The 27885-nt window shown below is 37.8% G+C and overlaps 1 protein-coding gene across 4 annotated transcripts in view; it reads left to right on the top strand.

Moving 5' to 3' along the window:
- LOC127803012 (auxin response factor 8) overlaps positions 1–27264 on the top strand; it is a 29320-nt gene extending 2056 nt beyond the window's left edge. Inside the window, exons 7-15 of one of the 4 annotated variants that reach the window (XM_052338994.1) lie at positions 16409–16499; positions 16621–16785; positions 16863–16985; positions 17516–17591; positions 23667–23814; positions 24961–25047; positions 25132–25931; positions 26046–26236; positions 26663–27264. In XM_052338994.1, coding sequence (XP_052194954.1) covers positions 16409–16499; positions 16621–16785; positions 16863–16985; positions 17516–17591; positions 23667–23814; positions 24961–25047; positions 25132–25931; positions 26046–26236; positions 26663–26840 — 1859 coding nt within the window. In that variant the 3' untranslated portion in view covers positions 26841–27264. Of the gene's footprint in view, positions 1–16408; positions 16500–16620; positions 16786–16862; positions 16986–17515; positions 17592–23666; positions 23815–24960; positions 25932–26045; positions 26237–26662 lie in introns of all 4 variants that reach the window. The other 3 variants (XM_052338995.1, XM_052338996.1, XM_052338993.1) reach the window with 3 other exon arrangements.
- Positions 27265–27885: the final 621 nt, after the last annotated feature.

Below are 27885 nucleotides of genomic sequence, written 5' to 3'. Positions count from 1 at the left end.
AAAAGAATTTCATGAGAGCATTTCTTTTCTCTCTCTTGGGTATCTTTGTGCCTTAGGTTTCCTATTTCCCTCATCAGAGCCTACGACTTGTGTCTATGGCGTCTAATCCTGATTGCGATTCTTCTTCCTCTCTTCCACATTGTCATCCGGCTCACAGTTTGATTTTGCAGCTGTGGCAAAGACTTTCAGTTTCATACCAATCAAGTTAGATTTGAACAATTATATTTTCTGGAAGGTCTAGATCCCAGCTACGATAAGAGCTTTTGATTTGTTGCCATTTCTTAACAAGTCTCCACCTCCATCTGAATGTGTGTTGGATCCAATTGGTGATTGTGAAGCTCCGGTGGTAAATTCATAATACCTAAATTGGTTGTGATCTGATCAGTTGCTGCTTGGCTAATTGTTCTCTACAATCAACAAGGAGGTGCTAGCATAGGTGATTCATTGTGAATCATCTGCCGATGTATGGTCTTCCCTTGAAAGCTTACAATCTTGTCAAACTATAGCAAAATCATTTTAATTAAAACAACAACTAAGGTCATTAAAAAATGAATCTTTGTCTATTAATGATTACATCTTGAAAACTAAGACTATCGGTTATGCACTTGTTGCTATTGGTGAATCTTTAAGTGATAAGAATTTGCTGCTTGTCATATTAAACGGATTGGATCATGAATATGAGACTGTAGTTAGTCTAATTACCTATCAAATGGATGAAATTGGCCTAGAGAAAGTGTAATACTTATTGTTGATGCATGAACATAGATTAAACTCAAAGAATTTGTCATAGTCATCGGTGCATTTTGAATCTATTATGAATACTCTTGTGAATGTTAACATGACTTCGATTACACCACAACACGGTAATAATAGAGGAGGTGGATATATGAATAGAGGGGGAAGAAGTTGTGGTAGAACATCCGGTAGATGGATCTATTTTCAATTATGTGGGAAACCAAGATATTTCGTTGATAAGCGTTATCATAGATTTGACAGAAACTTTTAGAGTGTCTTCTGCTGCTTCACAATCTAATCCTAGAGCATATTTAGCCGCCATTAGTGATTCTAATGAGTCAGCTCAAGGAACCTCCTATGGCCAATTTTCTCAACCATCTGAAACCTTATCTCAAGCCTCCTTACCAGATCACTCCTGGTTTGTTGATTCTAGAGCAACAAACCATATTGCCTCAAATCTCCACAATTTGTCTTTGCATACTCCTTACAACGGTGGTGACAAAGTCTCTCTTGGTAATGGTAAGCAACTCTCTATTTCTAATATTGGTCCTGGAAAATTATACACTCAAACAAACCCTACATCTATTATTTCTCGGCCTCATGTTCTTCATGTTTCTCATATGAAGAAAGATTTAATTAGTGTATCACAACTTACTAATGATCATAATGTGATTGTTGAATTCCATTCAAATGTGTGTTTGATTAAGGACAAGAATTCGGGGCTGGTGCTACTTCGAGGATGCCTTAAGGATGGACTCTTTTAGCTGATTTCTGCTTTTGGCCAAGCTACCAGCACTCTAGATCATCCTGTTAAGCCTAACCATCCTAAATCCTTTACTGGCAGTTCATTTTCTTTGAACAATTGTAATGATTTTTCTTTGGGAAATTGTAAAAGACAACTTCCATTTAGTCATGGATTGTCTCCTAGTGCTAGTGTAGCTCAACTAAAGAATACATGTCAGCAATGGCATGCTCGGTTAGGGCATCCTGCCTTCAATGTACTGAAATTGGTTCTTAATAAAATTTGAATTCCTTGTTCTTTCTCAACTCTTTCATTTTGTGATTTTTGTAAAGTTGGGAAATATCATCAGCTTCCATTTGTTACTCATGAAATTACAGCAAAGAAACCATTGGAATTGGTTTATTCGGACTTATGGGGTCCCTCTCCTACCATTTCTGTGACAGGGTTTAGATACTACATTATATTTGTTGATGTATACACAAGATATACATGGCTATATCCCTTGAAATTAAAGTTTGATCCCTTGTCTACCTTTATCAATTTTCATGAATTTGTTGAACTCCAATATCAAACCAAACATAAGGCTATCCAAACTAATGGGGAAGGGGGGGGGGGGGGGGGGGCAATTTAGAGCCTTCTTGCCTTATCTTCAAATCCATGGGATACAACCTCGATTTGCTTGCCCTCATACTCACCAACAAAATGGCGTGACTGAAAGGAAACATAGGCATATAGCTAAAATGGGCCTTACATTGTTAGCTCATGCTTACATGCCTTCAAAGTTTTGGGAAGAGGCTTTTCAAATTGCCGTTCATACCATCAATTTACTACCATCCTCTTTTCTTAATTTTCGTACCCCCTTTGAACTTCTCTATCATAAAGAACCAAATTACCTATTGTTGCAACCATAAATTACAAGTTTGATTTCCATATTGCTAAGTGCATATTTTTTGGATATAGCCATGCACAAGTTGGTTACATGTGTTTGCATCCCTCGGGAAGGGTTTATGTCTCTAGACATGTGCGATTTAATCCTGATGAGTTTCCATATCTCATCTTGTTTTCTCCCTTTTCACCATAGTCAGTGTTGAGCAGTTCCTTCACTTTGTTCTTTCAGTCCCTTCCTTTACGTTCTTCCATTTCTCTTGCTTCTCAAGTAGCACAACCTTCTGTTCCTTTTGTGTCAACACCAGTTTCTGCTAATTCTCCTAACTTCTCTCTTGGTCCGGTTTCTACTGCTCCAAATGCCCAACATTTACAGTCTACAACACCCAGATCTGTTGCCCCTATACCTAAACACAAAGCTGTTCTAGCTCCCTCTGTTCATCCCATGCTTACCAGGTCCAAGGCCAAACAACTTTTGACCACCTCTTCTCATGCCTTAGTAAGTTCCTTAGAACCTTGCACAATTCATGAGGCCTTATTAGACTCACAATGGGTTAAGGCTATAGAGGAAGAGTTTTTCGCTTTACAGAGAAATAATACATGGGAGTTGGTTCCATTTTCTAAAGACATGAATCTAATCGGTTGTAAATGGGTGTTTAGAATCAAATACAACTTTGATGGGACTATTCTAAAGTACAAGGCTCGCCTAGTTGCAAAAGGTTTTTTTCAAAACCCGGGAATTGACTATGCTGAACTTTTAGCCTTGTCGTTAAAGCACCTACTATTAGAGTGTTGTTCTCATTAGCAGTAGCTTTTGGATGGGACATACAACAGGTTGATGTCAACAATGCATTTCTAAATGGTGATCTTGTGGAGGAAGTTTTTATGTCTCAGCCTGAGGGTTTTGTTCATTCCCAGTTTTCCTCTCATGTATGTAGGCTGAAAAAGTCCCTCTATGGACTGAAACAAGCTCCTAGAGCTTGATACACGAAATTAAGGGGTGCACTTTAGTCTTGGGGTTTTTCAAGGGCTGTGTTTGATGCCTCTTTATTCATAAAACGGACTCCTACATATGTGCTCTTCATTCATCTTGGTTTATGTTGATGATATTTTGGTTACGGGTTTCGATTCTTTAGCTCTACAAGCATGTATTCATGATCTAGATACACACTTCACTCTTAAAACCCTTAGTTTTGTCAACTATTTCTTAGGGTTTGAAGCATATAGAGATTATAGTGGTATCTATCTGTTGGAGAGTCCTAGGATCCGAGGGATCCTCAAGGTAAAAAAGAGTCCAAAGCAAAGAAGGAGACTGCAATTGATGTGGGCTTCAGTTATGGGCTGGCGCATCAAGATAAAGGAGGAGAAATAAAAGGATATAAACAAGATAAGACTCCTAATCAAGTAGGAGAAATTATAGGAATAGATTTGTAAATTATCTTGTAAATATTCTCAATTATGTTGCTTATCATCTGCTAGAAATTAGAGATTGATAACATAGAAAGCTGTATATAATTCTTATTTAATGAGAAATCAAGTATGTTTTGGATTTCCACCAAATCAGTCTCTCGTTTCTAGGTTCCATACTTTAGGAACCAAATTTGTTCATGGTATCAGAGCTCGGCTCTTCTTAGTCCAAAGATCCGAATCAGATGGAGCCTCAAGACCGTGAGAATGCAGCCCCAACTGCAGCGGAGTCTTCCTTGAGTTCGGATCTTCAACAACCAGCGACTTCAACTGCTGGAGCGCCTAACAACACTCTTTCCTTGGATAGTCATACTTTGCATACCACCCAACATAGGTTGAACGGAAGAAACTTTAGAGAATGGTTTCAATTCGTAACCTTGGTGATTAAAGGCAAAGGGAAATATGGCTACCTCACAGGTACAATCCAGACTCCACCAGAAAATTCAGTAGAATATCAAAGATGGGAGATAGAAAATTCGATTTTGATGGCTTGGATTATCAATTCAATGGAGCCCAAGATAGGCCGACCCTATCTATTTTACAAAACAGCCAAAGAAGTGTGGGAGGCTGTTCAGGAAATCTATTCTGATCTCAAAAATACAGCCCAATGCTTTGAGATTAGGGTTGCAATTCGGAATACCAAGCAGGGCAATCTTGGAGTGACTGAATACTACAATAACCTAGTGGAACTATGGTAGGAGATGGATCTATTTTATGATCCTAGCTGGAAGTGTGTAGATGATAGCCAAAAGTATAGCAAAATGCTGGAAAAAGAGAGAATCTTTGATTTTCTCCAAGGGCTCAATCTAGATTTAGATGAGGTAAGAGGAAGATTATTGGGTACAAAGCCTTTACCATCTCTTCGGGAGGTGTTTGCCGAGGTTAGACGGGAGGAAAGCAGAAAAAGGGTTTATGCTACCAACAACCGAACCTAATTCAGGATCAGCCCTTACTGCTGCAAGAAAGGAAGACATTCCAAAGGATAAGCAATGGTGTGAACATTGCAATCGGCCTTATCACACCAAGAGTACATGCTGGAAGTTGCATGGGAAACCCCAAATTGGAAACCGAAATCGAAGAAGGACAGATCGGCTTATGTTGCAACAAGTGTACCCACTAGTGAAAAAGGAACAGGTATGGGATTAACTACTGATCAAATTGACTTCTTATAGAAACTGTTACAAAGCTCATATATTGCAAAGGAATCAGATGAGGTAGCACCAAATTATTCAGCATCTATGGCACAAAAAGGTCAGTTTCTTTCTCTGGTTGCTAGGAGAATGAATAAGAGTCATTGGGTAGTAGATACTGGGGCATCCGACCACATGACCGGATCTACTACTACTCTTGATAATTTTCAGATAGGAGATAAGGATCTAAATGTTTTGATGGTTGATGGGACTCAATCAATGGTGAAAGGAAAGGGAAGTGTTTGTGTTGCTGATTTATTACTTGAATCAGTATTGCATGTGCCAAACCTAAGTTGTAATCTGTTATCAGTAAGCAAACTAACGAGAGACTTGGATTGTATTGTAACATTCTTTCCTTCATATTGCATTTTTTAGGACCGATCCTCGGGGAAGGTGATTGGCAGTGCTGAGGAGAAGGAGGGACTTTACTGGCTTTCTGATAATAAGGAGTCTCTTAGTCAAGTTTGTCATAGGTTTTCTCTTATGGTTAGTTCAGATTCTAAAATTTTGTTATGGCATAAACGCCTTGGTCATCCTAGTTTTTCCTATTTGAAACACTTGTACCCTAACCTATTTATCAATAAAGAAAAAATGGTTCTTAAGTGTGATCATTGCATCCTTGCTAAACAAACTCATAGTACTTATCAATCAATCCCCTATACTCCTTCTAAACCGTTTTATTTAATCCATAGTGATATATGGGGATCGGCTAGAGTATCAAATCTAAATGGGGCAAGATGGTTTATAACTTTTATTGATGACCATACAAGAGTATGTTGGGTATACTTGATGAAAGAAAAATCTGAGGCATGTGCAATCTTTCAAACTTTCCATAAACTCATTTTAAATGTCTTTCAGTCCTCTATTTGTATCCTTAGGACCGACAATGGTTGGGAATACTTCTCTCACTCGTTTACCCAATATCTTACTATCAATGGAATCTTCCATCAAAGCACTTGTCCCTATACCCCTCAACAAAATAGAATAGCTGAAAGGAAAAATCGACACTTGCTTGAGGTGGCTAGATCTCTTATGTTCACAAGTTTCATGCCTAATAGATATTGGGGAGAGGCAGTTCTAACAGCTGCCTATCTAATTAATTGACTACCTACCAAAGTCTTGAAGTACCAAGTCCCGCTACAAAATCTCACTTCCATTTTTCCCCATGCTCGTATTCTAAATACTCTTCCTCCCAAAGTTCTTGGATGTGTGGTGTATGTCCATCAAACCAGTCCAAATCAGCATAAACTTGAACCAAGAGCATTAAAGTGTATATTCATTGGGTATTCTCCTACCCAAAAGGGTTATAAATGTTTCTGCCCTACATCACAAAAAGTCTTCATCTTTTGTGATGTAACATTTATGGAGAGAGAGTCATATTACTCAAATACCTCTCTACAATTGAAAGATAATCATTGGGATCCAGCAGTACCTATGCCTATTTCATTACCTATACCTCAGCTTAACCCAAATAATGTTTTTAATCAAACTGCTGCAGCTAATTCTTCCCAGCCAGCATGCTCTAAACCTAATCACCCGAGCCTATTATCTTCTCAAGAACCCCAAATCCCAGCTGAATCTATGGAAACTGATTTAGGGGGACAACTTGAATCTAGAAAAGCCAATACAAGTCTACTCAAGAAGAGGTAAACAACCAGCTCCTCAAAACTGCCAACTGCTAGAACCGAGGGAAAGTCCAGTGAATGAGGAAGAAGTTACAGCTGTTGACAGTGACTTGCATCTCCCTATTGCTGTTAGAAAAGGGGTAAGATCATGTGTAAAGCATCCTATTTCAAATTACTTGACATATTCCAGGTTATCTCCCGAATTCAAGGCTTTCACCGCTAATTTAGATACAGTGGCTATGCCTCGGAATATTCAAGAGGCACTAAATGATCCCAAGTGGAAAGAGGCAGTGATGGAAGAGATGAAGGCACTAAAAGGCAACCACACATGGGAAGTTGTTGACTTTCTGGAAAACAAGAAGATCATAGGTTGCAAATGGGTATTCACCATCAAATACAAATCAGATGGGAGTGTGGTAAGATACAAGGCTAGGCTGGTTGCCCAAGGTTTCTCTCAAACCTATGGGATAGATTATGAGGAGACATTTGCACCAGTCGTAAAACTAAATTCTATAAGAGTACTGTTATCTATTGCTGTGAATATGGATTGGGAATTGCTCCAATTTGACATAAAAAATGCATTCTTGAATAGGGAGTTAGAAGAAGAAGTATATATGCGGATTCCACCTGGTTTTGATACTGAAGAAAGTGGAAAGGTGTGCAAATTACAAAAATCTCTCTATGGATTGAAACAGTCTCCAAGGGCATGGTTCAAAAAATTCAGCTCTACTCTCATTAAATTTGGATACAAACAAGGTGATGCCGACCATACTCTCTTTGTTAAACATGCTGCTAATGGAAAAAAAGTGTATCTTAATTGTGTATGTAGATGATATAATCATTACAGGAGATGATACTCATGAGATAGTAGCCCTGAAACAGAAATTGAAAGAAGAATTTGAAGTCAAAGATTTGGGTGAAATGAAGTACTTTCTTGGAATGGAAGTAGCAAGGAGCAAACTAGGTATAGTTATCTCCCAACGAAAATACACTCTTGATCTCCTAAAAGAAACTGGAATGTTGGGATGCAAACCTAGGTATACTCCACTAGAAAGAAATTGGAAATATGTGAAAAAGGATGATGACTTGGTGGTTGATAAAGATAGATATCAAAGACTCGTAGGGAGGTTAATTTATCTCTCCCTAACTCGCCCAGATATAGCATATGCTGTGAGTATTGTTAGCCAGTATATGCATGCTCCAACTCAATAACATATGATAGCTGTGTATCACATATTGAGATACTTAAAAGGAACTCCTGGTGAGGGACTATTGTTTCAAAAGAGCGATGAAAGAGGAGCTGAAGGGTTTTCTGATGCAGATTGGGCTGGATCAGTAATAGATAGTCGATCAACATCAGGATTTTGCACTAAATTATGGGGAAACCTAGTTACATGGAGAAGTAAGAAACAATCAGTAGTGGCAAGAAGTAGTGCAGAAGCAGAATTTAGGGCGACAGCTCAAGGCATATGTGAGCTTATTTGGCTGGTGAGGCTTATGGAGGACCTACAAATACCTCTGACTCAACCAACGAAACTATATAGTGATAGCAAGTCAACCATATGCATTGTTAATAACCCAGTACAACATAATAGAATGAAACACGTCAGGATTGATCGCAACTTCATCCAAAGAGAAATTAATGAAGGAGGCATAAATTTGCTTTATATTCCTACAACAGAGCAGATAGCAGATGTGTTGACTAAAGCCATGTCAAGACCTGGTTTTGAGATCCTTATCGACAAGCTAGGAATGAGAGATATCCATTCCTTAGCTTGAGGGGGGGTGTTGGAGAGTCCTAGGATCCGAGGGATCCTCAAGGTAAAAAAGAGTCCAAAGCAAAGAAGGAGATTGCAATTGATGTGGGCTTCAGTTGTGGGCTGGCGCATCAAGATAAAGGAGGAGAAATAAAAGGATAAAAAACAAGATAAGACTCCTAATCAAGTAGGAGAAATTATAGGAATAGATTTGTAAATTATCTTGTAAATATTCTCAATTATGTTGCTTATCATCTGCTAGAAATTAGGAATTGATAACATAGAAAGCTGTATATAATTCTTATTTCATGAGAAATCAAGTATGTTTTGGATTTTCACCAAATCAGTCTCTCGTTTCTAGGTTCCATACTTTAGGAAACAAATTTGTTCACTATCTTACTCAGTCCAAGTACATTTTAGATTTGTTGAAGAAGGTTGCTATGAAGGATTGCAAGCCTTGTGACACCCCAGTTAATCCTACTGTGTCCCTAACTAATGAGGGTGAGTCTTTTGTCAATCCATCTTTATATCAGACGATTATTGGATCTTTGTAGTATCTGACTTATACCAGATTGGATATAGCTTTTGGAGTGAACAAACTAAGTAAATTTTTGTCTGATCCTAAGTAGCAACATTGGCTACCATGTAAGCGGCTGCTTCGATATCTTAAGGGTACCTTGGTTTGGGTCTATTCTTTTCTCCCTCTCCTACAGATTTACCCCTCGGTGTATAGATTTATCCCTAGTTGTATACACCGATGTTGATCATGCTAGTTGTAAAGTTTCTAGGCGGTCAACTAGCGGGGTGTGTGCTTTTCTTGGTAATAATCTAATTGTTTGAGTTTCAAGAAGCACTTCGTGGTTGCAAGATCAGTTGGGGAAGCTAAGTATAGGGCCACCGCCCAAAGTGTTACAGAGGTGTTATGGCTGAAATTGTTATTTTGTGAGTTGGGGTATGCATGTGTTCATACTCCAGTCATTTGGAGTGATAATTTGGCAGCCAAAAGTATTGCTGAGAACCCGGTGTTCCATTCTCGTACCAAGTACATTGAAATTGATGTGCATTTTGTTCGAGAGAAGGTGGAGAAGAATGAAGTAGAAATCAGATATGTGCCTATTACTCATCAAGTGACTGATGTGTTTACTAAAGGATTGTCGAGGAGCAGATTCAAGTTTATGTGTGACAAATTACATATGCAGAAGTCCCCTATTGTTCCTGATTCACGCAGCGCATCAGACAGGGAAATGTCCAAGAGGAAGTCTGATTTGAAGGGGAATGTAGAAGAACATGTTACTTGTTTCAGCTTACTTTATCTATTTAGTTGCTGTTTAGTTAGCTGTTGTATTTAATATGTATGCTGCCTGTATTTGTTGTTAATTAGTTAGGCTGTGATTAGCATAAGTGGCTTAGGCTTGTAAGTATATAAACTCAGTGAGCCTTTTCTCTTGTAAGGTTGATTTCATATTTACCTTTCGTAAAAAGAATTTCACGAGAGCATTTCTTTTCTCTCTCTTGGTTATCTTTGTGCCCTAGGTTTCCTATTGCCCTAACTGTCTTTACAATTTGGAATGTTAAACTGTGAGTCTTTGTTGCTTGCTGGTAGTTTTATGTGAGATGGAATTTTAGTATCTCAAGGTTGGTAGTTATCTTTCTTGGACTCCTCTCTCAGACCAATTATGTTTCTTAAGGTCATATTGAATTAACTTTCAGTTTTTAGTTTTCATTTCTAATTTTTTGTGTTCAATTTTGGTTTTCATTTACAAAAATGACAATTGACATGTTTGACAATTTTTGATTATTTTTTGTTTTGTATTTGATTCTTTTATTTTTGTATTATCTCAACCATTGGGGCATAACCCTTCCTGGTGACACACTACATTGCTCGTGTGTAGTGACAAATGAGCTAGAGTTGTTGCATCAGTGATCAGATGCGGTGTCAAATTTGCAGAGGTTTTCGCATTTTCATGCACAAATGCGAGCAAAGAAGCTGGTCCAAGATCATAGATTAAGGGTTAGGTTATGGAATATTGGGACTTCGATAGGAAAATCTATGATAGATGTGGTGGCTAGGAGACAAATTAATATTATGTGCCTTCAAGATACGAAATGGGTTGGAGATAAGGCTAAAATATTGACAGAATCTGGATGTAAACTTTGTTACTCAATGTTATGACCCTGGGGGTTATTCTGTAATTTCTACCTCTAATGGACTGTTAGAGCAGTTAGGAGGTTAGAGAGCAGGAGAGGTTGTTGTAACAGCCGAAGGAGATAGTTAGGAGGTTAGAAGAAGCATTGTATAGCTAGAGGTCTTATTAATAAGAAGACCTACAACACCTAGGGATTTTACCGATTGATTGATGAATAAATCCCTCTCTCTCTTGATCTTTCCAATCTCTCTCTTCTATTTCACCTTTTCCCTCCCTTTTCTTCAATTGGAATTACTGAATTGCCAAGTCCCAATTCAAGGACTTGACACTCAAGGATGGATTGTACAAAGAATGGAGTGGGGGTTATTGCAGTTAAAGTTGTTCTAAGAGAAGTACTATGACTAGTGTTAAGTTAGGAGAGGAGATAAAGGCAAAATTTTGGGAAGATTGTGATACTAGAGATACCTAGAGGAGAGAATATTAGTATTGGAGGTGACTTAAATGGTCATGTAGGTAGAGAATGGAATGGGTATAGAGATGCATATTGAGGTTATGGATTTGGGTAAATAAATAATGAGGGTAAAGCTACTTTGAATTTCGCCACAACTTATGACCTCATCATAGCCAAGACTAGGTTTAAAAGATAGGATGAACACTTGCTCACATATAAAAATGGTATATCAACCACCCAAATAGACTACGTTCTTATGAGACAAGAGGACTAATTATGTTGTAAGAATTGTAAGGGTATACGGGAGAATGCTTGACTACTGAATGTAGACTTTTGGTTCTTGACATCCATATCAAAAAATGGAAGAGAAAGAATGACATAATACGAATTTAAAAAATTAGATGGTGGAACTTAAAAGGAAAACACAAATCATTTTTAAGGAAAAAGGGTGTGATAGGATACTGATTATCGAAAGGAACTACAAGCTGGAAATTAACAAAATGAAAAGAAAACTGGGCATTCGAGAGGGCCCTTAACTCTCCCTAAAACTCAATACCAAAATCTTCTCCCCCTTCTCAATATCATCACCCTCTACATATATCCCTTTCTCCCCCCTCAAACCACATTCTGTTACGCAACAACTCAGCAATTTCCCCACTCTATCCCTTACGCACATGGCTAGTTGGTTGGCTGTTATGCCAACCAACCAATTTACCACCCCACCCTTGCCTCTTAGACCTTCTTTGGTAAGTCCCATGAATCGGGACCTATCAGGGTGGTATAGAAGAGATTGGATGTCAAGAATCGAATGTGGAGCGACCAACCAAATGTCGAGTGAAATGGCTACTACTATTTGAAATACGACAAAAATAGTTCTTGTAGAAAGTTCCAAATCAAGAAAAATCATGGTGGTGGAATGAAGAGGTATAAAGAAAATCAAAGCTAAGAGAGCTTGCTACAAGATTTTGCATAAATTTCGTAATGAAAAAAACCTAAAGAGGTATAGTTTGGCTAAAAAGGAAGCAAAAAAGGTTGTTAGTTGAGCCAAGTCAAAAGCTTAGGAAAATTTATACCACCGACTTGCTAAAAAAGCTGAGGAAAGATGTGTGTGTGTGTGGGGCAAGAAAATCAAGAAATTTAAGCCAAGTGAAATGCATAAAAGATAAAACCAAAGAATAAGCACCACGGGGTTACCCTACCGGTCAACTGGGGGAGGTGGGCTAGCCTGGGTACCCAGGTTCGAATCCTCCCCCAGCGCAGTCGCTGGTGGATTAGACTTGGGTTAAACTCCTCGTCACGAAAAGGGGCACCGTGGCGGGGTGTCCGCAAGGGGACGCCATCCCAAGATAAAACCAAAGAATATTAGTAAATGAAGGGAGGATCAAAGAGAGATGGAAGGGTGTTTCTCGAAGTTATTCAGTGAAGGTAGAACAAGTGTCATGTTGGGTCATTTTAGTGACTTCGAAGAAGATAGAAATTATATGCTCTATAGCTGTAAATAAAGCAAGCATTGAAAATAATGAAGAAGAGTATAGTTGTTGGACCAAACAATATATTTATAGTAGTATGGAAATGCATGGTAGGAGAGGACATTTTTTGGTTGACCAAATTATTTAGTGTGATCCTTGAATCAAAGGATAATGATTTTTAGGCTGATCCATTTGGTCAATTGCATGGACTTTTATATTTGCACCGTAAATCATAAAAGGATGCAAGATGATGGAGGGGGGAAATTTTATAAGATAGCTTTGTTATATGAAACATAATGTTGGGTAGTAAAGTACTAAACATGTGAAAAATATGAGTGTGATTGAGATGGAGATGCTAAGATACATGCGTGGCCATACAAGAAAATATAAAATTAGAAATGACCTTATTTGTAATAAGGTCGGAGTGGTTTCTATTAAAAATAAAATGCTAAAGAGATGATTAAGATGGTTTGATCATGTGAGAAGAAGATTAATAGAGGCTCAGGAGAGTTGATGGAATGAAACAAATAATTAGCAAAAGAGCTAGAGGAAGACCAAACAAGACTTTGTGGGAGACACTTAGGTTTGGTATTAAATATATGGGCCTTACAAAAGATAAGACAATGGATAAAAATGAATTGTTGTTATTTTCCTTTTTATTCTTTCATATCCAACCCACATAGTGGGAGAAAAGCTTGGTTGTTGTTCTCTCTCACCCCTATCAACATTGGTCATCAAAAGACATCAAGATATCGAAGGAGGTTGTTTTTCTTTTTATTATTTCTTAGTTTCTTACCCACCCCACATAGTGGGAGAAAGGCTTGGTATGTTGTTGTTCTCTCTTACCTCTATTAAACATTAACCATTAGAAGATACCAAGATATCAGGGGACATCAACGTCAGCGAGTTGTCAACAGTCCTAGAGATGCTCTTAAGAGTTGGCCAACTCCTAGTGAAGTCTTTGGGAAGAAATTATGGGAGTTACAAAGCTTACTGGTCATGGATTGAGAATGGGAATTAAGCTCTGAGATCTTATCTCTTTGGGAGTTGACGACTCCCATTAGCTCTTCTTTGGGAGGTGTTGATGAGTGGTGGGTGCTAGTGACTCCATAGTAGCATTGCAAGTGGTTGTGGTGGCCACTTAGGCGATATTTCGGTGACAATGGGTTGTTGGCAGTGATTGATGTGAGGAGGAAAAATGAAATGAAATGCAAAAACTGAAGACCCTGTTTTGGAGTTTTCAAAATTTCAAAATTTTTGAAGTTTTTTATTTTTTAAAACGAAAATGAGGAACCTAAGGCCATTTTCAGTTTTTACTGTCAAAATAATGAAATCAAACATTGAAAATCTGACAATGGCAAGCCTGGCAAATTCGCCCTTGGTTGTGAATTTCAAGTTGGGGCTAATATAGGAGGCATATTATCATGAAAGCTGTAGCGATCTCTTAGGTGTCATTTGATTTTGCTGTCAGTTTTCATGTGTGTGTTGTGATATTTTTGTGTTCAATTTATATTTTAGTTGGAAAAAGGGAAATTGAACATGTTGTTTGATTTTATTATTATTTGTGTAAAATCTGTATACTAAAATTGAACCAATGTTAGATTTTTCAATTTGTGTTCCTTTTTTTTTTTAAGTGCGGTAGAATTTATAATAAAATCCATTCGTGTGTGTGTGTGTTTTTTTGGCTGGGACATTAGTATGTTTTTATCTACGCAAGTATGCATTAAAATGCTCTGAACTTTCTAATTATTTTTTTACTGGAAGGTGATGTGATGAGTTGTATTTAAATTATTGGAGGTATGCTTTTATTCACACATTACATAAATGAAATCATCTTATTTCTAAAATTATTTTAATTTTAAGGTGCTGATATGTATATAACTTGAACCAGTATGTTTTTATTTACATGCATAACAAATAAATCACTCAAACTAATATGTTATTTTCATTAAAAGGTGATAGTATATGCGGCAATCCATCTCACTTAAAAATGAGAGTTCCCCTTGACAACGCATTCCTCCTTAAAAGATCCTAGAATGGTCGCCAGGCAACAATGCATTTAGCCACTTCTTGCTTAGTGACGTAATGACCCATTATGGGAGTGTATACCACTCTACTGAGCAGCCGTGTTGTCCCTTTTCTTCCTTTCTGCTTTCCAGTCTATCTTCATGTATGCATTTGGTATGTGTTGGACAGAAGACACATTGTCGCGTAATCCCCCAAGCTACTAATACATGTGACATCAACTGTATTTCATTATTCTATAGATTTCTCACATTATTGACTGTTTCTACCTTATGTGAATAGTTGGCTCACTTGGTTGACGCCCTTTTACTGCCAGCTGCTAGTGTGCGTTCTGACTGTCAATTGTTACTCCACATCTGTCAACATCCTTATTTCTGATATTTACCATTCTTATCACTTCCTACCCAAAATTTCTGATATTTTGGAGGATCAGGGTGCTGCATGACCATTTCATTTGACTTTTCAATCAAATCTTCTCATCTGTCTTAGGAGATAATGAAAAATATTTGGTCATATTGATTTTGATACTAAGGGATTTAAATGTCAATGACTTCGCTTTCTGTTCCATCCCTTCCTTGGTTTTGATGTGGTTGGGGATTATTGTTTCTATGTTTCTCATTTGTAAGATGCACAAAACCATTTTCCTATTATCTACATATGGTAGATGCAGGAGATAACACTTAGTTGTGGACTAGTGAAAACTTTTAAGTACTCTCAGCTGTGGGCTAGTGAAAACTTTTAAGTTCTTAATGTTGTACCTGTTGATAGTCCTTTCCTTGTAATGTTGGGAAATTTCTTTCCAATTATCAATTTTGGTCCTATGTGCTTTCACTTTTCACTGCTAAGGCTAATGTTGTTGAGAGAAAATAATAATACAAACGATAAGGTTAATTTTCTATCTAACAACTTAAGCTTTTAAATGAGATGGTGGTTAACAATTCAACATGGTAATAGAGTATACAAAGGTCCCGAGTTCAGACCTCACCGCTAAACCAATATTTTACATATTTGGGTTAGTTATGCAGTAAAGCCTAGCCGAACATGAGGGGTGTGTTGAGAGTAAAAATAATAATACAAAGGATAAGATTAACGCTCTATTCTAACAGGTTAAACTTTTAGATGAGATAGTGGTTAACAATTCAATAACTGTATCAAATGTTGTGATTCTCAATGGAAAAAAGGTTTTTGTAGCCCAATGTTCATCGTGGAAAGTAGAATTGGATGGATGCATAATGTACCTTGAGATATTATTGACTGAGTGAGATGCTTCCTTTATTAGGGGGATTTTGCATAGTAAATTGATTTGGTTCTGTTCTACCTGTTATTAGATAGCAAGGTTACAATTATATAATTTTCTAAATGCAGAGAGTGATTTTTTGCTTTTTCTGACTCATTCTTGTTAAAATCCCGATTTAACGCGTACGATTTTACATGTTGGAGACCCCCAAACAATTCAAATCACATGCAAAATCGGAATTGTGGTAAAATAGCATAAAACTAGGATATAAAATTGCAAAATCGGAATTGTTGTTTTTATTAATATTAAATTATGACTTATGAGAATTTACAATATATGAACTAATATTTGATGTTTTGATTATGGATGGATGAATGATGGACTTAATATTTAGAAATTTCATATTATTTAGTATTTTTGGAATTGATAGATGAAGTAATTTTGAAATAGGTATATGCATTTCATTTATAATAAGGAATAATCAAGTTATTAAATAATATTAATTTACTTTTTTATAAAATTATGTTATTATAAACATATATTTACAAAAATTAAAGAGTATTTTTAATTATCTCAAAAATCTTACGATTTTACCATCCTATTTTATAGGACCCTTTTTCGATCCCACTTAAAATCTCAATTTTAATTACCTTGTTCTGACTTATTTTTGGCCTGCAGGACAGCCTAAACGGCATCTTCTTACTACAGGGTGGAGTGTGTTTGTGAGTGCCAAGAGACTTGTTGCTGGAGATTCTGTCCTTTTTATTTGGTATCTATTCTCTGTGACTTATACTCTGCAGTTGCCATGTCTGTCTTTCTTATCATTTTTGTAAATTCCTGATTGACTATTCTTTTTATTAATTAGTTTATTTATTAATTTCTTTAAATAGGAATGAGAAAAATCAACTCCTTTTGGGAATCCGACGTGCTATTCGACCGCAAACTGTGATGCCATCATCTGTTTTATCTAGTGATAGCATGCACATTGGACTACTTGCTGCTGCTGCTCATGCTGCTTCTACTAATAGCTGTTTCACAATTTTCTATAACCCAAGGTGGAAATCATTACTTGAAGCTGTTTTCCATACCTTTTTCTCCTTCCATGTCTACTAAAATGTGCATATTTATTCAGGGCTAGTCCATCTGAATTTGTCATTCCCTTTTCAAAATATGTCAAGGCGGTGTATCATACCCGTGTTTCTATTGGGATGCGCTTCCGGATGCTTTTTGAAACTGAAGAATCAAGCGTTCGCAGGTTTTATAGTGGTTATTATTAAATATTTTTCTTCTTTTCCTTTTGATTCAATATCTGTTTCTTTAACTTCTCCAAATTGATATGAGAAACTGTTGTAAATTAGCTTTTCATTTATGTTAGTACAGTTAGTTTAATAAGCTTACAATGGATGTAAATAATTATGGGAGGGAACCGAAATATTTATGATCAGGGTAGTATGGTATCCTACAGAAGAGGTTGCATGTGTGATTGACCTATCTTTTCAGTGCAATGGGCTTTATGTAATCAGTTCAGTTACTGGACATTGTAGTAGCAAGCATATAGGAATTAGGTGCTGGGGCATGATGGGTTAACAGAGTTTGCCTTATGAACTTCTTTGTTGTCTAACCTGCATGGCAGGTCTAAGTTGCTATTTTCCCATTTTTGGAAGAGTTCATACAAGTCACCTATTTTTTAATTGCCCGACATTTATTGGGCCGGGCTTGTGCATCATATTTTCCTTATTCAGGTGGGTTTTGTTTTCTTACATGTGAATGGCTTCTATTATCCAGATACATGGGTACAATAACTGGCATAGGTGACCTAGATCCTACTCGTTGGCCAAATTCTCATTGGCGATCTGTCAAGGTAAATATTCTAAACTTCAAATGCTCTGTCCAAATTGGTCTTCTTGGGATTCCGTTGTCCAAATGCATCTTTGTGTTTTTGGTGCTTAAGCTTGTAATTGCTTATGCAATTGTGGTCTTTCTTATTAAAAGTATCTTTCTGGTTATTTGTTTGAAGTTATTAAACACAAGTGATTGACAAATGGAAGTTGGCCAGGTCAACTTTTTTTTTTTTTTTAAATTTCCTTATCTGTTCTTATCTGTTAATTGAAAAAAATAAAAGTTGTATGCTTATTTGTCAACCCATCTCTCTCTCACTCTCTCTCTCTCTCTCTCTCTGTGTGTGTGTTTTGCGGTTGAACTATAGACAACCTTTAGCCAATCTTGCCCTCTAATCCCCCAGCCCCTTTGCCACCATGGATCCTTGCTTTGGCTGCCCCATCTCAACCCTTAATCCCCAACTGAGCAATGCCCAACCCACTAGCACCCCAAATTACAATCACCAGATTGGTGAACACTACCTCCTGAACCATCTGCCTATCGACCACTAGCATTCATCCATTGACCCCTTAACTATTTGTCCACCTGTCCATATAGCGTCATTTGTGATGATTAAATCAGATACATGCTCACTAACATAACAGAATTTACACCCCTTGCTTTGCCGACCTAATCCTCACTCTCCAACCGCGTGTGACCCGCGTGTAATGGGTCACATGTGACAGAGGACGTTGGAAGAAACCTCTAAAGACATTTAAGAGGGACTCTAATGCTGGTTCCAAGGCCCAAACATTGATCTGGGATGTTTTAGATAAATGACTCTTATGAGCTTTTTGATGTTTTATGCATTTAGGATATTTTTGTCATTCTACATAATGTATCCTAGGGTTTTTCAATAACTCTAATTATGTGATAAGGTTTTGTTTATGGTGTTTTGCTAGTCTTATTATTAGTAGTTTCAATTTTTGTTTAGTTTTTGTAATAGGAAAAGGTTTCCTAACCCTTGTAGGAATACCTCACCCTCTCTCTCAATTTTCTATAAGCATGTTATGCTTTCTTTGAGTTGTGTGATGCAATTCTGACCCTAGGTGTGGGATGTGTAGAAGCTATTTCTCCCTCTCTTCCTTAATCTTTAATTTTAGATTATTTTGTCGTAACCCTACTTTCTACTTTCATACTACAAAATAACATCATAAGGCCACCATTACCAAAACTTAAAAGACTAGAAAAAATAACAAAGAGGAAATATAAAACAAAGCTGAAGTTATTAACAACGTATCAAACTACACCACTTGGTTATATAGAAATTGTGAATAAAATAATGTGTATTCTACCAAAAGTGTATAATACAAGAGAATATATGCACAAGTATTTTAAGTTAATTACACTAATATTCGTTACTTATCTTATTTAACACTCCTCCTTAAGCTGGAGCATATATATTGAGCATGTCCAGTTTGGTACAAATGTAATTCATACAAGAACCTCTAAGTGACTTGGTGAGTAAATCAGGCAATTGATCGTTGGAACTTACATATGTTGTAGCTACATCCCTAGAGAGCACATTTTCTCTAACAAAGCGGCAATAAATTTCAATATGCTTGGTTCTCTCATGAAACACATAATTTGTGGCAATATGCATTGCAACCTGATTGTCACGAATCAATTACATAGACTTGACCTGTGTAACTCCTAACTCCTCAATTAATTGTTTCAGTCATATTAGCACATGTTATGGCCATTGCCCTACATTCAGTTTCTGTACTGGATCTGGCGACAACAGTTTGTTTCTTACTTTTCTAAGAGACTAGGTTTCCACCCACAAATACGCAATATCTAGATGTGGATCGCCTGTCACTAGTCGATGGTAGTGCCTAGGGTCAGAAAGAGGCTCCCCCTATCCTAATAACAGTTTGATATTCGGATCCATAGGGGTATTTGTTGGCTTACATCCAAGCAATCCTGTCTCTTCTAGCGTATCCAAGGCATGCTTTCTTTGAGAAATATAGATGCCTTGCTTTGACCAAGGTACCTCAATACGCAAAAAATATTTCAAGGAACCCAGATCCTTAGTCTGAAACTGTTGGTGAAGATGTGCCTTTAATTCAGTGATACTAACATCATCATCCCTTGTAAGTACTATATCATCAACATATACCACCAGAAGAAGGTGACGGCCAGACTGAGAGCAATAAAAAATAGAATGGTTACGAGTTATCCCAAATTCAAGAACAACTAAACTGAATCGACCAAACCAAGCGCAAGGAGACTGTTTTAAGTCGTATAAGGATTTTCGAAGATGACACACCAACATAGACTCTCCTTGAACAACAAAGCCACGAGGTTGCTCCATATACATCTCTTCCTGTAAATTGCCATGAAGGAAGGCATTTTTGATATCCAGTTGATGGAGAGGCCAGTGAAACAAAGTAGCAAGGGACAAGAAAATGCGAACAAAGGAGATCTTAGCTACAAGAGAAAATGTATTGCCATAATCAAGGGCAAAAACTTGAATGTATCCTTCGATGACAAGGCGAGCCTTAAGGCGATCAATCTGGCCATCAGGACCAACTTTAACAGTGTAAACCCAGCGACAACTAACAGTACACTTATCTTTGAGAAGAGGTACCAAATCCTGGTGGAATCTAGGGTAGACATTTCTTCAACCATAGCAGCCTGCCATGCCGGATGAGAAAGAGCTTCAGGAAGAGAAACATAAGATAAAGAAGAAACAAAAACAGAATATTTAGGGGACAAAGACTTATAACTAACAAAATGTGAAATGGGATCGAGAGTGGTGCAATGATGAGTACCTTTTCGAAGAGCAGTCGGTAATTCAAGATCAAAAATCGAAGGCACCGGACTAGAGGAAGAACTAATGGGCACAGAGGATGAGTCAGTGGATAGCTCCCTCAGACTAGCGATGATAGGCGCTATTGGTTGGGCCATAGGTTGAGGGCGCCACTAATAGACCTAATAGACCTGAAGATCAGGGCGATCAAGGCGAGGGGCAGATGGTGATGGAAAAGAGGAAAGGTTAAGAAAAAGAATAGACAAAGGTAAGCCAGTAGACACAGACTTGGAGACCTCAGAGGAAGACAGAAAATAAGGAGATGACTCAAAGAAGGTAACATCTGTTGAAACAAAATAGTGAGCTAATTGAGCAGAGTAGCAACGATACCCCTTCTGAAGGCGTGAATAACTCAGAAAAACACATTTGACAGAATGAGCACATAGCTTATCACGACCTGGGGCAAGATGGTGAACAAAGCAAGTACTCCAAAAAATACGAGGAGGAGAATATAAGGCAGCTCGAGAAAAAAGAACAAAATGAGAAATCTGGTCATTAAGAACATAAGATGGCATGCAGTTAATTAAGTAACATGCAGTTAAGACAACATCATCCCAGTATTGAAACGGAACATGCATATGAAGAAGAAGCGTGTAGGCGGTTTCAATTAAATGATTCTTTTGTTCAGCCACCCCATTTTGTTGTGAGGTTCCAGGACACGAAATTTGGTGAAGAATCCCATTGGATGCCGTATAGGATTTAAATGGTGAGGACAAATATTCAAGAGCATTATCACTACGGAGCACATGGATGGGCACATTAAACTGAGTTTGAATTTTAGCACAAAATGTAGTGAAGACAAAAAATAATTTGGAACGTGTTTTCATTAAATATAGCCATGCAGTTTGAGAAAAATCATCAATAAAGGTTACAAAATAACGAAAACCGTGTTTTGAACTAACACGATTAGGAGCCTATACATTCGAATGAATCACTAAAAAAAATGAGAACTAACACGTTTATTGACTCTACTTAGGAAAGAATTACAACTATGTTTCCGAAGTTGACAAGACTTACATTCTAAGGAAGAAATATTAGAGAGATTAGGAACCATTTTCTTGAGATTGGGTAGAGAGAGGTGCCCTAATCAACAATGGGCCTGTAGTGGGAAAATAGTCCGTCTTGCACTCCATTGATGAAGTAGGGTGAGACACATAGTAGAGTTCGCGAGACTCAAGCCCCGTGCCAATTGTCTGTCCAGTCTTCTGATCCCGAACAAGAACATAATCAGACAAAAAGGTTATAGAGCAATTAAGACTACGAGTGAGTTGACTGACGGAAAGTAAATTAAAGGAACACTGTAGTAAATGTAAAACAGATGACAATGGTAAAGTAGGAAAGGGTGATGTTGTGCCAATACAAGGGACTGAGGCATGAGAGCCATTAGCCAATGTAATAGAAGGTAGAGACTTCAAAGTTTGAATATGAGATAGAAGAGAACGATTAACAGACATGTGATTGGTGACATTAGAGTCGAAGATCCATGGGCCAAGAGAAGATTAGGACTAAGTAAAGCAAGCAATAGGGTTACTAGTGTGAGCAAGGGATGTGTCAAGTCAAGTGGCTTGTTGTGTTGCTCGGAACCGAGCATACTCCCCTGCAGAGATAGTCACTAGTGAGGAATTACTGGGTGTGATGGGCCCTCGACCCTCGTAAATGCCAACAACAATGTTAGCAGTACTAGTTGCTTGAGGTGGGCGACCTTGTAGCGATAGCAAGTCTCCCAAGGGACCAAGGCGATTACAATAGGAGCACTGGGGCCGAGGATGCCCACGACGACGACGACATGATACAGAAGACATGAAATGGAAAGAACTACCCGTTGTTCTGGCTGATTGGATCTAGAGCATGTCGGATTTGGACGGGTTGGATCTGGTTCAGATTTGGTTTGGGTGAGAAACTTGAAGATCTGGGCAGCAAGCTTAACTGGTACTACAATGGCTGAAAACTTGAAGCTTGTTGTTCTGCAGGCAATGCTTGGTCGATGGCGAAGTTGGAACGACAACTGGCTGCAATCGGCAATGATGGTGAGTGACCCAAGAATAGAGGTGGGCCGACGAAGGCAAGGAAAGCCTTGAACGACGAATGAGGAGGAAACTGAATGACCGAACATATTAGATCTGGGCGAACTGAAGGAGACACTGAAATAGTCGTGTTTCAGTTCAGAAATGACGATAGAGGCAAAGGCTGCAATGACGGTCGTTGATGGCAACAACGACAAAGGTCGAGGCGGCCAGAAGCGATGAAAGGGCAGAGGCGGTGATGACGTCGATGTTGACGATAGTTTGGTCACTCAGAGAAGATGAGGAGGGCGGTTGTCAGAGCAACCAGATAGGCGACGGTGGTGGATGATAAACAAGGAGGACAAGGCTGATGCTGCAGAAGAGGTGATTGGCAGTGATGGTGTCGGTTGGCGGCAGCGACGGCGACGATAGTGGCTTTTAGATCTAGGGTTAGGGTTTGTATGATAGCTTTGATACCATGTGAATAAAATAATGTATATTTTATTAAAAGTGTATAATATAAAAGAATATATACACAAGGATTTTAAGTTAATTACACTAATACTCCTTACTTATCTTATTTAATAGAAATCAAACACTAGAAACCATGGAAAGAAAAAAGGAAGGCTAGATAGATTTAAATTGAATTAGAAATAAAGGATATGGTTGCTTACTTGCCTTCATGCATGCATCAGATGCAGCTGCTTATTATCTTACAGGGAGAAAATCAGCATCACAAAGATGGAGAAGATTAAAAAACTCTAGGATGAGAGGACCTTAGGAATATGAGTAGATGCGGAGGGTATTTGCAAAAATAAAATAAATAAACAAGCATGACATGTGAATTCCAATTTTTTGTTTGACAATTCCGACCCAAGTTGATTGGAATTTTAATTCCAAAGTTTGAGGGTAAATGGAATTCCAAGTTCTACTATTTTTTTATTCCAAGCACAGGAACTCATTAAAACTCTCAAATTAGAATTCCAATTCCAGAGCTTCTGAGATTTTCAAACAGGCTATAAAATTCTTTACTCCCCGTCACAGACTTTTTGATAAAACAGATTAATGTTCACTTAATTATCTTCATTATTTCTTATTATATATATTTTCTTGCAAAGTTGTTCTTGCCAGTAGGAGTGAAGGGGGTTATTTAGTGCCATTATATGATGTGTACAAGTTCTCTGGTTTACTTGCTATTAATTCTATTTTTCAATGTTTTCTGTTCATTGTGCTCCTGATGTAGGTTGGCTGGGATGAGTCAACTGCAGGTGAGAGGCAGCCACGTGTATCATTATGGGAAATTGAGCCTTTGACTACCTTTCCCATATATCCATCACTCTTTCCTCTCCGACTGAAACGCCCTTGGTATCCTGGTGCCTTGTCTTTTCAAGGTACCAGTTATGGTTATCTATTTACACTAACATTTTCTACGCAATTTTTGATCATTGGACAATGGACGCCTGCATAATTTTTTAAGGTTGGGTACCATGTGATGCACCTAAGTTTTGGCATTTGTTATCCAAATAAACTTCTCTTTGGGTTAGAAATAGTTTATTTCATTCTGCTTCTCTGGTGTTCAAAATGTCTGGTGAATGTTATTCATGTGATTAATGTAGCCAAATACAGAATATTTAAGCAACTTGTTGTGTTTTCAATTTCTTCCGTCTCTTTTGATCTTTTTTTCTCTGTCATTTGATAAAAACAATAAAATTCTATGAGGGAAGCAAGAAAACAAATTAATCGGTATCGTGCCAATTATAGATGATGAATTATCTTAAATAGGAAATTTATGCTAAAACATTATAGGAGGCTGGATTAACATTATTTCACCTCCCCAGCTATAGATGATGAATTTTCTTTTTTTTTTTAAACAAAAAATAATTAAGACCTTGTTTGGTCAAAACGATAGCTTTGGATCTGGCTGTGGTGGCACCTGACTACTCTAGAAGCTAAAACTGATACATAGTTTTTTTTTTTTTGAATTTTAACAATGTTGAGGCACATCTTATGTAGGCTATATTATTTCATCATATGTAGTTGTGATATATTACACTCAAGCTGAGGACTTGCCTTGATATATTGCTGAGAGAAAATAGGAGGAAAATCTAAAAGGTTGATAATCTATTGGAGATGCAATGGTTGCAGGTATAGTATTCTACGATAACTAGTATAGTAAATAAATATATCTATCCTGTCTTAACAAATTAGTCTACGCCATATAAAATTGATACTTATATCATCCTAATGCTGCCCCTTTGTTGATCTAGAAGTCAGTATCATTTAGTTAGTGGTTAAGTTAAATATAATCTCTTCAAATTTTTAGAACTATTTCATCTTCATATTAGAAGTGCTCCAAAATCTTGTCATTGATTATGGAGAGGTCTCCATGGGAATATCATTTCTTGGTTCTTCAACTTCGAAGGCTCTTGTATTCTTCATTCCTTACAATACTAAACTGAAAATTGAAGTTTATGGTACAGCAGCCTCTTCAACCAACTCTTTCTCAAGAAAATTTCCTTTTTCTTGCCTGTTTACAGATAGCCGAGAGGCAGTTAGCAGCATGGCATGGTTAAGAGGAGAAACTGCAGAGCAAGGACTTCATTCTCTTAATTTTCAGAATGTTGGTATGTCTCCATGGACCCAGCAGAGACTGGACACAAACTTTGTCACAAATGATCTTAATCAGCAGTACCAAACCATGTTAGCAGCTGGTTTGCAGAATATAGGTGGTGGAGATTCTATGAAACAGCAATTTTTGCAGTTGCAGCAATCTTTTCCATATCTTCAACATCCAGGTAGCCAAAATCAAATGTTACAGCAGCAGCAAGTTATTCAGCCATCGATTCCCTCGCATATTCTGCAAGCACAAACCCAAATGCTATCAGAGAATCTGCCCCTGCATATGCAGCAGCAAGTTAATAGCTTACCAGAGGAACAGCGACAGCAACATCATTATCAGGCTTCATATCTGGTTCAAAGTGATCAGCTCCAGCAGAGGCAGCAATCTAACAGTCCATCTTTTTCAAAAACAGAATTCACAGATCTAAGCACTAAGTTTTCAACATCTGCTGCTCCTTCCGTACAGAACATGCTGGGTTCACTGAGTCCTGATGGGAGTAGCAGCATTTTCAATTTCTCAAGAGCTGGGCAGTCCATTCTTGGCGAGCCATCCCAACAACCATGGTTATCAAAATTTACACGTTCACAGGTCAGCACTTCTACTGACACTGTGTCACTTCCGCAGTATCCTGGTAAAGATGTGGAGCGGGAAAATTGTAGCTTGGACACCCAGAATCATGCTCTTTTTGGTGCTAATATTGACTCTGGACTATTACTCCCCACTACACTCCCCAGTATTGGGGTTTCCTCAGTTAATGCTGACATGTCCTCGCCATTAGGTGCTTCTGGGTTTCAGAGTGCTACATATGGTTGCATGCAAGACACTTCTGAGTTGTTGCACAGTGCAGCACAAATTGACCCACCAACCCCATCCCGGACATTTGTTAAGGTGCAAATTGTGTTGTGCACTTTGTTCCCCCCCCCCCCCCCCCCCCCCCCTTTCCCTTTTCCTAATGCCTTTTGATGTAGGTTAAACGACATCCATGTCATGTGTTATATGCAGGTCTACAAATCCGGGTCAGTTGGGAGGTCCCTGGATATCACTCGGTTCAACAGCTATCATGAGCTGCGAGAGGAGCTGGGTCAGATGTTTGGGATTGAGGGTTTGCTAGAAGACCCTCGGAGATCAGGCTGGCAGCTTGTATTCGTCGACAGGGAGAATGATGTTCTTCTCCTTGGGGACGACCCATGGGAGTAAGTACTCAATATGGTATTGGTATAATGTATCTCTATCTGTTATATTATACATGGTGTCAATTTGACCTTTTTTTAGCATAATTGGTTGTTAAGGTCACAACAGGGTTTTTTGTATGCCATGAAACAGTTTCATCCAACTCCATTTTTAACAAAGCAGAGGATGCCTGAAAATTACACATCAAAATTTGGTTACAGCCCTCCCTTATAATACCTCACAGTGATCTTTCATCTCTATTGCCTTCCTAAAGTACTTCTAAAAGAATTTATTTATGATATGTCTGAGTGGTATTACTTCCATTCCATTTTCAACATTTCCAGTGCTGTGGAAAAATAACAGACTTTTTACACCACAATGTCACCTGCATTATAGTACAAGCACATTGCCGACGATTTTGTGTACTCACTGTTTACAAACAATTGCAGGGCATTTGTAAACAATGTCTGGTACATCAAGATACTTTCACCAGAGGATGTATTGAAACTCGGGAAGCAAGAAGTTGAATCATTCAGCCACAATGCTGCTGAAAGGATGAATTCTGGTGTGAATGATGTTGGAGACCTGGTATCTGGACTACCCTCTGCAGGCTCACTCGAATACTGAGAAAGGCCAAGCATGGAATGCAATATCCAAAGATGGTTTTGTTACAAAGAGCCATTGCTTTTTACTGTGGAGGGTACTTATTTTGACTTGAGCAAGTGGTAGGTCTCGGCCACATGCATTAGCTCTTATGTTACATGGTTGTTTTACCAAATTCTTGAGTTTCATGGGTTATATATATGTAATGTTAGACATAGATTGAAATGGTAGAGCATGAGGAACAATACAGCCAATCTAGACTTTAGCTCTCAGACCAATCTGTTGAATGCCATTATGAATGTACTGCAAGTCAGACGGGGAACTGTATCTCTTATTATTCTGCTCTTATTGGAAACTTGTATCATGCATACCTGTGAGCCTCTGTTCTGTAACTTTAGTTTATGTCTGGCTGGGTGTAGTTATATATATATATATAATATATATATATATACACGCATATTTTGAGTGCTGATCACGTACAATGCTTTTCTTGCTTGATTATACAGATTTTATTTTAGTTTTCTTTGGATTGAAATACAGAAATGGAAGGGGATATAGATTATTCTGACCAATGGATGAACATTTTGACACATGAAAGATGCATAGAGTGGGAAGATTGGTATCAGCATTTCTTCCCTGTACTCACTTTTTCAAATCTTGTGTAATTTGCTTTTATTTATTGGTGCTTTTCAATATTTTTACCTTAATTTTAAATGAATATCAAACCCCAAGCGATTAGAATTAAACAAATGTTAGGGGATGCCTCAACTAAGTTGCTACCTTTTGTTTCTTGTTCTTTCTTAGGTAGTGTTTGTTAAAATGAACAAGATAAGAGAGTATCAAGATAAGTTCAGAATAGTTTTTGAATCAAGATATGTAATGGTCAAGATAAAATTGGGAAGCATTCTAAAATTTTTATCAAACTGTTTGTTAAATTTTTTTAAAATGAACTATATGATATAGATGTCATTTTTTTCTTAACTAATATATGTTTATCTTGAGGGGAGGAGAGATAAACATATCTTAAAAGATCAAGATAAGAGGTCATTAATGATTTTTTCAAAAATAG

This window comes from Diospyros lotus, chromosome 6 (assembly GCF_014633365.1).
Source record: "Diospyros lotus cultivar Yz01 chromosome 6, ASM1463336v1, whole genome shotgun sequence".
NCBI lineage: Eukaryota > Viridiplantae > Streptophyta > Magnoliopsida > Ericales > Ebenaceae > Diospyros > Diospyros lotus.
The sequence above is the reverse complement of the archived record's forward strand: the minus strand, read 5'-3'. Positions and strand labels throughout refer to the sequence as shown.